The sequence below is a fragment of the Nerophis lumbriciformis genome, linkage group LG13 (assembly GCF_033978685.3).
Source record: "Nerophis lumbriciformis linkage group LG13, RoL_Nlum_v2.1, whole genome shotgun sequence".
In the NCBI taxonomy this organism is placed as follows: Eukaryota; Metazoa; Chordata; class Actinopteri; order Syngnathiformes; family Syngnathidae; genus Nerophis; species Nerophis lumbriciformis.
In genome coordinates, this window is record NC_084560.2 from 38,717,921 (window position 1) to 38,730,221 (window position 12,301).

The following is a 12,301-nucleotide window of genomic DNA, read 5'->3' on the forward strand; positions in this document are numbered from 1 at the left end:
TGAAATAAGCAGGGGCGTCCATGATAACGTTGCTTGGATGGCACCATATGTTGCTCCAAAACCTGTATGTACCTTTCAGCATTAATGGTGCCTTCACAGATGTGTAAGTTACCCATGTCTTGGGCACTAATACACCCCCATACCATCACACATGCTGGCTTTTCAACTTTGCGCCTATAACAATCTGGATGGTTCTATTCCTCTTTGGTCCGGAGGACACGACGTCCACAGTTTCCAAAAACAATTTTGGATGTGAACTCGTCAGACCACAGAACACTTTTCCACTTTGTATCAGTCCATCTTAGATGAGCTCGGGCCCAGCGAAGGTGGCGGCGTTTCTGGGTGTTGTTGATAAATGGCTTTCGCTTTGCATAGTAGAGTTTTAACTTGCACTTACAGATGTAGCGACCAACTGCAGTTACTGACAGTGGATATCTGAAGTGTTCCTGAGCCCATGTGGTGATATCATTTACACACTGATGGCGCTTTTTGATGCAGTACGCCTGAGGGATCAAAGGTCCGTAATATCATTGCTTACGTGCAGTGATTTCTCCAGATTCTCTGAAACTTTTGATGATATTACAGACCGTAGATGGTGAAATCCCTAAATTCCTTGCAATAGCTAGTTGAGGAATGTTGTTCTTAAACTGTTGGACAATTTGCTCACGCATTTGTTGACAAAGTGGTGACCCTCGCCCCATCCTTGTTTGTGAATGACTGAGCATTTCATGGAATCTACTTTTATACCCAACCATGGCACCCACCTGTTCCCAATTATCCTGTTCACCTGTGGGATGTTCCAAATAAGTGTTTGATGAGCATTCCTCAACTTTCTGTCTTTTTGCCACTCGTGCCAGCTTTTTTGAAACATGTTGCAGGCATCAAATTCCAAATGAGCTAATATTTGCTAAAAATAACAACGTTTACCAGTTTGAACATTAAGTATCTTGTCTTTGCAGTCTATTCAATTGAATATAAGTTGAAAAGGATTTGCAAATCATTGTATTCTGTTTTTATTTATCATTGGTTTTGGGTTTTGTATATACATAATATACCATAAATATGAGCGATAGAGCGCACCGTTATTTACCAAATTTTACCCAAATTTACCCACCAAATTTTAGAAGAAGCAAATATTTTTACATATGTTAGCTAGTGTGTTGACGCGACCCCGAAAGGGAAAAGCGGTAGAAAATGGATGGATGGATGAATAGAGATGTCCGATTATATCGGACTGCCTATATTATTGGCCGATAAATGCTTTAAAATGTAATATCGGAAATTATCGGTATCGGTTTCAAAATTATCGGTATCGGTTTCAAAAAGTAAAATGTATGACTTTTTAAAACGCCGCTGTGTACACGGACGTAGGGAGAAGTACAGAGCGCCAATAAACCTTAAAGGCACTGCCTTTGCGTGCCGGCCCAGTCACACACTATATGCGGCTTTAACACACACAAGTGAATGCATACTTGGTCAACAGCCATACAGGTCACAACTTTAACACTGTTACAAATATGCGCCACACTGTGAACCCACACCAAACAAGAATGACAAACACATTTCGGGAGAACATCCGCACCGTAACACAACATAAACACACCAGAACAAATACCGTACCCAGAACCCCTTGCAGCACTAACTCTTCCGGGACGCTACAATATACACCCCCCGCTACCCCTTACCCCACCCCCACCTCAACCCCGCCCACCTCAACCTCCTCATGCTCTCTCAGGGAGAGCATGTCCCAAATTCCAAGCTGCTGTTTTGAGGCATGTTAAAAAAAATAATGCACTTTGTGACTTCAATAATAAATATGGCAGTGCCATGTTGGCATTTTTTTTCCATAACTTGAGTTGATTTATTTTGGAAAACCTTGTTACATTGTTTAATGCATACAGCGGGGCATCACAACAAAATTAGGCATAATAATGTGTTAATTCCACCACTGTATATATCGGTATCGGTTGATATCGGTATCGGTAATTAAGAGTTGGACAATATCGGAATATCGGCAAAAAATCCCTTATCGGACATCTCTAGTGAGGAAGAATCTTTTTGAATAGAAACGCTTTACTTCTGGTTTTAAGCAGAAACAGGACGTACATTTTCAACCGGCATCCCCTGCAGTGAATGAACTCGTCCAAAAGATGGCGCCATAGCACATAACTATAAAACACATTTTCACTGCCTCTGCCGACATATGTGAAAACTATTTGTTTTAGGGATGTCCGATAATGACTTTTTGCCGATATCCGATATTCCGATATTGTCCAACTCTTAATTACAGATACCGATATCAACCGATACCGATATCAACCAATACCGATATATACAGTCGTGGAATTTTAACACATTATTTTGCCTAATTTGGACAACCAGGTATGGTGAAGATAAGGTCTTTTTTTTTAAATTTATAAAATAAAATAAAATAAATACATTCAAAACATTTTCTTGAATAAAAAAGAAAGTAAAATAATATAAAAACAGTTACATAGAAAGTAGTAATTAATGAAAATGAGTAAAATTAAGTGTTAAAGGTTAGTACTATTAGTGGACCAGCAGCACGCACAATCATGTGTGCTTACGGACTGTATCCCTTGCAGACTGTATTGATATATATTGATATATACAGGTAAAAGCCAGTAAATTAGAATATTTTGAAAAACTTGATTTATTTCAGTAATTGCATTCAAAAGGTGTAACTTGTACATTATATTTATTCATTGCACACAGACTGATGCATTCAAATGTTTATTTCATTTAATTTTGATGATTTGAAGTGGCAACAAATGAAAATCCAAAATTCCGTGTGTCACAAAATTAGAATATTACTTAAGGCTAATACAAAAAAGGGATTTTTAGAAATGTTGGCCAACTGAAAAGTATGAAAATGAAAAATATGAGCATGTACAATACTCAATACTTGGTTGGAGCTCCTTTTGCCTCAATTACTGCGTTAATGCGGCGTGGCATGGAGTCGATGAGTTTCTGGCACTGCTCAGGTGTTATGAGAGCCCAGGTTGCTCTGATAGTGGCCTTCAACTCTTCTGCGTTTTTGGGTCTGGCATTCTGCATCTTCCTTTTCACAATACCCCACATATTTTCTATGGGGCTAAGGTCAGGGGAGTTGGCGGGCCAATTTTGAACAGATATACCATGGTCCGTAAACCAGGCACGGGTAGATTTTGCGCTGTGTGCAGGCGCCAAGTCCTGTTGGAACTTGAAATCTCCATCTCCATAGAGCAGGTCAGCAGCAGGAAGCATGAAGTGCTCTAAAACTTGCTGGTAGACGGCTGCGTTGACCCTGGATCTCAGGAAACAGAGTGGACCGACACCAGCAGATGACATGGCACCCCAAACCATCACTGATGGTGGAAACTTTACACTAGACTTCAGGCAACTTGGATCCTGTGCCTCTCCTGTCTTCCTCCAGACTCTGGGACCTCGATTTCCAAAGGAAATGCAAAATTTGCATGGTTGGGTGATGGTGCCATGTCATCTGCTGGTGTCGGTCCACTCTGTTTCCTGAGATCCAGGGTCAACGCAGCCGTCTACCAGCAAGTTTTAGAGCACTTCATGCTTCCTGCTGCTGACCTGCTCTATGGAGATGGAGATTTCAAGTTCCAACAGGACTTGGCGCCTGCACACAGCGCAAAATCTACCCGTGCCTGGTTTACGGACCATGGTATTTCTGTTCTAAATTGGCCCGCCAACTCCCCTGACCTTAGCCCCATAGAAAATCTGTGGGGTATTGTGAAAAGGAAGATGCAGAATGCCAGACCCAAAAACGCAGAAGAGTTGAAGGCCACTATCAGAGCAACCTGGGCTCTCATAACACCTGAGCAGTGCCAGAAACTCATCGACTCCATGCCACGCCGCATTAACGCAGTAATTGAGGCAAAAGGAGCTCCAACCAAGTATTGAGTATTGTACATGCTCATATTTTTCATTTTCATACTTTTCAGTTGGCCAACATTTCTAAAAATCCCTTTTTTGTATTAGCCTTAAGTAATATTCTAATTTTGTGACACACGGAATTTTGGATTTTCATTTGTTGCCACTTCAAATCATCAAAATTAAATGAAATAAACATTTGAATGCATCAGTCTGTGTGCAATGAATAAATATAATGTACAAGTTACACCTTTTGAATGCAATTACTGAAATAAATCAAGTTTTTCAAAATATTCTAATTTACTGGCTTTTACCTGTAATGTAGGAACCAGAATATTGATAACAGAAAGAAACAACCCTTTTGTGTGAATGAGTGTAAATGGGGGAGGGAGGTTTTTTGGGTTGGTGCACTAATTGTAAGTGTATCTTGTGTTTTTTATGTTGATTTAATAAAAAAACAAAAAACAAAACAAAAAAAACACGATACCGATAATAAAAAAACGATACAGATAATTTCCGATATTACATTTTAAAGCATTTATCGGTCGATAATATCGGCAGGCCGATATTATCGGACATCTCTAATTTGTTTAATACAAAACATTAGGGCTGTTAGCGAATAAAAATCCATAAATTAGCTGCACTGATTTATAAGACGCAGGATTCAAAGCGTAGCAAAGAGTAGCCACTTGTCGTCCGGAAAATACGGTTTAAATATATTTTTTAATTAATGCCACAATATTTGAAGTATCATGAGTGTTCAGAGCCCACACGGTGGTCTGGCGAGAATCTCTTTGTGAAGTTTCCCTGCGTACATTTTAATCTGCTACTGGTTCTTTCCCTACAGTACCTCCTACCGGTCCTACCTCCTGGATGATCAGGTCCATGGCAGGGCGGACCTTGGCGGTCTGATCAAAGCCCTGCAGTCTGGTTGCCGCTGCCTGGAGCTTGGAGTCACCGACGGCCCGGAAGGAGAGCCTCTCCTCGGGGTGGACTACGGTCCTGACATCTCCTGTCACCACCATCACCATCATCAGCAGCACCATCACCACGTGCCAGTCACCATCCGCTCCGCTCTGGAGGTGGTCAACAAGTACGCCTTCCTGACCTCGCAGTATCCTCTCCTGGTCTACTTGTGTCAGCGCTGCACGCCCGGCCAGCAGCGCACCATGGCGCAACATATGAAGAAGGTGCTGGGTTCCAGACTCTACACTCCGGAGTCTTTACCCGTCAGCCTGGGAGGACGAGCCACGACCCTTCCGTCCCCCGAGCAGCTGAAAGGACGCATCCTCATCGTGGGCAAGAAGCTTCCTCCAGAGCACGAAGGCTCAGATGGGGAGGTGTCTGAGGAGGAAGAGGAGGTAGGAGGCGGAGGACCTCTGGCTGGACGTAGAATGACCATCCCGGGTGAGGAGGATCTGGGCGTGGTCTTGGTGGTCCCGCCTCCCTCTCAACCCAGGAAGCTTCGCCTTCACAAAGACCTCTCCGACCTGGTGGCCATCGCCCGCACGGGCAGCCGCCACTTTTACGCCCAGAGAGCCGCTCACAAGCAGCGCTCGCCGCCCGGCAGTCCCAGCTCTCCTAGCACCCCCTCGGCCGCGGAGAACCCCTACTGGACGCTCTGCTCCCTCGGCGAGGGCGAGGGCGGGCGCCTCACCACCGAGAGCCCGGAGGACCTGGTTATGTTCACCAAGCGCACTCTGACCAGGGTGCGGCCCAGCTCGGTGCGCCTGGACTCCAGTAACCCCAACCCGCAAGGGTACTGGAAAGGAGGGGTGCAGCTTGTGGCCTTAAACCAACAGACCCCCGGCGCCATGCTGGACCTTCACAAAGGACGCTTCTCTCAGAACGGAGGGTGCGGGTACGTTCTAAGACCCGCCGTCATGAGGGACGAGGTGTCGTACTTCAGCGCTCATACGCAAGGATGCGTGCCCGGGGTGCCGCCTCAGACTCTCCGCGTTAAGGTCTTCTTTTCTTCAACTTTCAACATATTCCATAAACCCTCCGCCTAAATCCCTCTTCTGTTCTTCTCCAGGTCATTAGTGCCCACAACCTACCCAAACCTCAGGGATCGGGCGCCAAGGGGGAGGTCATTGACCCCTATGTGGTCCTGGAGCTGCACGGCGTTCCTGCCGACTGTGCAGAACAACGCACGCGCACGGCACTGCAGAACCAGGACGACCCCCTCTTTGACGAGACCTTCGAGTTTGAAGTAAGGCATCTTTTTGTTTTTTTTCCCCCAAAATTTTTACAAGGCTCATTAAACGCCAGAATATTTTATGATTTTTTTTTTTATATCACTTCAATCTGGCACCGTAAGTCTGAACAAATCATAGAAAAATGTTCTTAGGAATATAATTAGTTAGACATACCTTAATACAGTGTTTTTCAACCTTTTTTGAGCCAAGGCACATTTTTTGCGTTGAAAAAATCCGCAGGCACACCACCAGCAGAAATCATAAAAAATGAAACTCAGTTGACAGTAAAAAGTCGTTGTCGCAATTGTTGGATATGACTTTAAACCATAACCAAGCATGCATCAATATAGCTCTTGTCTCAAAGTAGGTGTACTGTCACCACCTGTCACATCACGCCGTGACTTATTTGGACTTTTTTGCTGTATTCCTGTGTGTAGTGTTTTAGTTCTTGTCTTGCGCTCCTATTTTGGTGGCTTTTTCTCTTTTTTTGGTATTTCCCTGTAGCAGTTTCATGTCTTCCTTTGAGCGCTATTTCCCGCATCTGCTTTGTTTTAGCGATCAAGAATATTTCAGTTGTTTTTATCCTTCTTTGTGGGGACATTGTTGATTGTCATGTTATGTTCGGATGTACATTGTGGACGCCGTCTTTGCTCCACAGTAAGTCTTTGCTGTCGTCCAGCATTCTGTTTTTGTTTACTTTGTAGCCAGTTTCGTTCTGCATAGCCTTCCCTAAGTTTCACTGCCTTTTCTTAGGAGCACTCACCTTTTGTTTATTTTTGGTTTAAGCATGAGACACCTTTTTACCTGCACGCTGCCTCCCGCTGTTTCCGACATCTGCAAATCAATTAGCTCCCTGCTGCCACCTACTGATATGGAAGAGTATTACACGGTTACTCTGCCGAGCTCTAGACAGCACCGACACTCAACAACAACACATCATTTGCAGACTATATTACTGGTTTGCAAAAAATATTTTTAACCCAAATAGGTGAAATTAGATAATCTCCCACGGCACACCAGACTGTATCTCACGGCACACTAGTGTGCCGCGGCACAGTGTTTGAAAAACACTGCCTTAATATTCACAACCTTGTTCGAGTTACTAAGTATTAGGGCTGGGCGATATGGATGAAAAAGTATATCTCGATATATTTTTACTGAAACTCGATATTCGATATATATCTCGATATATTTTCCGGTGAAAGTGTACACTGCAAAAAGTCAGTGTTCAAAAACAAGAAAAAAAAAATACAAAAATGAAGGGTGTTTTATTTGAACTAAGCAAAATTATCTGCCAATAGAACAAGAAAATTTGGCTTGTCAAGACTTTCCAAAACAAGTCAAATTAGCTAACCTCAATGAACCCCAAAATACCTTAAAATAAGTATATTCTCACTAATAACAAGTGCACTTTTCTTGGTAGAAAAACAAAAGAGACCTTTTTTGCTCAATATGTTGAAAAATATTCTTAAATGAAGTAAATGCTAGTGCCATTATCTTGACATAATGATATGCGCTCGGCATTACATTTCTTGAAACCAGCAAACTTATACTAAAAACTAATTTATTGTTCTTAATGGAAAGGCAACAAGGCAACCGCTTGTTACTCTCGGGGTCTCCTAGCCGCTCAGGCAAATCATATTGTCTAAAAATGCATTTTTCCATCGATAACATGACATCATCGCGCCAAGTGCGTGCTCTTTCAGTCAATTAGTGCACATATATACAGCCTGGCCCCCGGGCAAAACATTTTTAATTGTAATTTTAAGGAATTCATCTGAATGTGCATGAACTATTTCTGTTCAAAATTGTTAGAAATGTCACATGTTAAATGTTTAAATATTAACTGTTAGTTTACTGTACTGTGCCAACTGTACTACTATATGAGTACGTATTTTCTATTGTTTCATTGGAAATAAAACAGCAAAGTCCATTTGGCTGTCATCTATTTTAATTATGAGACACAATTGTGTCAAAATCATGATTTTTTTTTCATGCTTGAAATAAGAAATGATTACTTTAAAAAAGCAGTTTTATACTTGTGAGTGTTGATGACACAGCTTTGCAACAGTTGATATTCTAGTTTCAAGCATGTTTTACTCAATATAGGTCATCAAATCTCAGCAACAAGCTGTAATATCTTACTGAGATCATTTAGGAGCAAAACCCTTAAAACAAGTAAAACACTCTAACATAAAATCTGCTTAGTGAGAAGAATTTTCTTATTAAACAGAAAATAAGCAAATATCACCCTTATTTGAGATATTTAATCTTACTTAGATTTCAGTTTTTGCAGTGTACATATAAAGATATTCATTTTTGAGTGAGATTCACTGAAATTGAAGTGAATGACAACTGTACTGTAAACCAGGGGTCCCCAAACTTTTTTTACACCAGGGACCGGTTTAATGTATGCATTATTTTCACGGACCAAAAAACTTTGCATGAAAAATCAACTCACTATAACGCTGAAATAATGGGAGCCCTGGGTGTGTTTCTTTGCAAAAAGATGGTCGCCGGCACGTTGATGGCATATACTATATACCAGTGTTTCTTAACCATAGGGCCAGGGCCCAGTGTTGGGCCGCGAGCGCCCCCTAGAATGTAATATAAAAAATGTGATCCATTACCTCCCTGCTTGGCACTCGGCTTCAAGGGTTGGAATTGGGGGCAAATCACAAAAAATGATTCCCGTGCGCGGCCACCGCTGCTGCTCACTGCTCCCCTCACCTCCCAGGGGGTGATCATGGGTGATGGGTCAAATGCAGAGAATAATTTCGCCACATATAGTGTGTGTGTGACAGTCATTGGTACTTTAACTTTAATATATGTCCGCATAGGCCACAGCGGTACTTTGTTGTAATACACTTTTCTACCACCTGTGGCAGTAATGACAATGTAAAACAACCAGAGTGAAATTCACAGAGAAATTTCTTCAGCGCAAAAATTATGACTAAAGTGGTATTTTCTGTTGCACTTTAATTTTATTGACAGTTTAGTTAAAAACATATTTATTATTAATTTAGTTTCTTTATTTTAGCAGAACATAATGCATATTGTATGTACAATTATTGTGTCTAATCAGTCTGACCTAAGCCTAAGGTTTATTTGTTAAACTAATAATTACATCTTTGTGATTAACACATGCTTTTATATAATTTTACTGTAAGTAGGTCAGATATTTTATTTTATTTAATATGATCAAAATCAAGAGTAAGATTACTAATTCAGTGTTAATATTGGAGTGGGCCCTGGGTCCCTCTGTAGTGTAGGTCCTGAGGTCAAACAGGTAAAGAACCCCTGCTATATACAAGGACCCTGCAGATGAAAATTAGCCTTTGGCTACAACCTGACACATTAAAATTGTATACTATAACAAATGGCAACTTCCTGTCAGGAGTTGTAATATACATCTATAAACAAGCTTATTGGTGTGTTTAGTGGGACAGACAAAAGTTAAGTTGGAGAAAATGTGTTAGTTTATAAATCAATTTGTCACGACGTGGTTTTCGCTTACTGCGGGGTCGTTCTCCCAGGAAGGCAAACGGACGACTCCGGACAGGACTTGCAGGTAGGAACATGATTTAATTTTAAGAAACACTCAACGAGGTACAAAACAGAAAACAACCCGAAGGCAAGCGTGCCTATCGCACGCGAAAGCTAAGGCAAAAACTTAGGACATGAAACTATAGACATGAACCTCACGAAACTGTGGCATGAAACAAACACGAAACTGTGGCATGAAACAACTAGCATTAACTATGGCATAGAACAAACACGAAACTGTGGCATGAAACCAATAGCATTAACTATGGCCATACTTGCCAACCTTGAGACCTCCGATTTCGGGAGGTGGGAGGTGGGGTCGGGGGTAGGGCAGGGCGTGGTTGAGGGCGTGGTTAAGAGGGGAGGAGTATATTGACAGCTAGAATTCACCAAGTCAAGTATTTCATACATACATATATATATATATATATATATATATATATATATATATATATATATATATATATATATGTATATACATATATATATATATATATATATATCTACATCCTGAAAATATGCAAACAAAACTGTGTTTAGATAATTGATACTTCAAACTTGCATAAATAAATATTAAGGAATATAACATAACTTGGCTTCCATAAAATGCTAAAGTTGTTGATAAAAAAGCAATTATTTTAATAATTAAATATGGTCATTTTAAATGAATTATTATGATAATTTAAAATTAATTATTTCAAATATGTTTATTATAATGTATAATTCTAATGCCTGGATGTAATAAGAAGTCAGAAAAAATACAAATAAAAATACAATTAATTTTGATGTTTTTAGCAAAATATAGTAAAAATGTATTTAGTTGTTGTTTTTTTTAAATTAATAAATATATTTATTTGTAGGTAAGATAAACATAATAATACAATATATCTCTAGTCTGGATGATTTATTTCTTGTCACCCAGTTGTCCTCCCGTCGTGAAAAAAGGCTGTCCTCACTCAGGTCTGCATGGAGCTGGAGGGGGCGTGGCCTCCAGCTCCGGCTGAAAATCGGGAGATTTTCCGGAGAATATTTGTCCCGGGAGGTTTTCGGGAGAGGCGCTGAATTTCGGGAGTCTCCCGGAAAATTCGGGAGGGTTGGCAAGTATGACTATGGCATAGAACAAACACAAAACTGTGGCATGAAACCAATAGCATTAACTATGGCATAGAACAAACACGAAACTGTGGCATGAAACCAATAATGACGCGAGGACGACTGACTGGCAAAGGCAGGCTTAAATAGTCCTCTGATTAGAAGCAGGTGCGCGTCCCGAACACCAGAGGCAGGTGAAAATCATAAGTAGCCATGGTAACTAAAACAAACTCAGGTGTCAAACAGGAACTAAAAGAGTCCAAAACTAACAGAACATAACAAAAACATGATCCGGACCACGGATCATGACACAATTAATGTTTCTGTTCGGCCCGGTAGCAAATGCGTCACGGACCTATACCGGTCCCCGGACCCGGTGGTTGGGGACCACTGCTGTAAACAGTCAGTGGCACTTTTTAAACCAGTTAGTCAGGATGGGTATTAACAGCACAGAAAATAAACTGTTTAAGTAGCACAGAATTACATAACATTAATACAATAGAAAAATATTCTTTCTACGTAAAATAAATAATACAAAATGTATCAAACTCAGATTAAAAATACATTTGCGGGCAGCCACTTTTTAATTCCCAGTCGATGATGTAATGGACTGTCAAACTTGTACGGTTCTGGTCAGCGCCAAGCAAGTGACTTGACTTAATTGTGCGGCTTTGATCTTCCTCACTTCAGCATACATTTTTGGCAGAATTTCTCGTGTGAAATATACCCGGCTTGGCAACTCCAGAGCCGTTTTGATGTGGGCTTCCATGGTAAACAACTCAAATGAATGTTTTATCCAGACGCATACATTTGTCCAAATGGGGCCAAGTAGACGCATTGTGGGTTTCATGGTCGTCGTCTACATCGCTAAAAGACAAATCTAAAGAAGAGAATCCCTCTGCCATCTTCCACAAGTTTTTTTTAATATATAAATCACCCACTTGAATATTCCATATTTATTTTCTACGACTCTCTCGTCGTCATTTGGGATGTCTGTTGTGATTTCTCTTCCTGGTTCCATAACTCGCCCTATATTGCCTCTGATTGGCCTGTCCCTAATGTCTTGCTCTAATCTTAACCAATCGTGACTCATCATAGTAAACAACCAACCAATCATGGATGTTCTTATACGTGCAAGCACGTCTTGGAAGGAGGAAGGGGAGGGGCTTAGTAGCGAGTGGGAAGCGGGGGAGAACAAGGAACACAACAAATAAGCGGTGGTTGGTCATTTTAACGTGAAATCAAACTCACCCAGTCCTACTAAGTATTACTTCTTATTATAGCAGGTTAAATAAAACAGACATTGCAGCCTGATTATGTGTTATATTTGATCACATTCAAATAGTACTTTGAATTTAGGATAATATTAAGCAATATTATCTTTGGCTATCTTCAGGTGCGATAGCCAATCAGATCACAAGTTTGTTGACAGTAGACCTCCTATATGAGGGGCCGTTAGGGACATTATTCAGAATGACCTCTTACATACACTCCTGACATGCTCTCACATAGACGACTGAAAAATATTCTCTCATTCACACTACTGACATCCTCTCATACACACTACT

At 40.9% G+C, this 12,301-nt stretch overlaps 1 protein-coding gene across 2 annotated transcripts in view; it reads left to right on the forward strand.

The window, feature by feature from the left end:
• The window catches only part of plcl1 (phospholipase C like 1), a 172,313-nt gene that overhangs the window by 104,520 nt on the left and 55,492 nt on the right, over positions 1–12,301 (forward strand). For both annotated transcript variants that reach the window (XM_061970833.2, XM_061970835.2), the window contains exons 6-7: positions 4,745–5,861; positions 5,933–6,109. In XM_061970833.2, the coding sequence (XP_061826817.2) occupies positions 4,745–5,861; positions 5,933–6,109 (1,294 nt within the window). The remainder of the gene's footprint in view (positions 1–4,744; positions 5,862–5,932; positions 6,110–12,301) is intronic.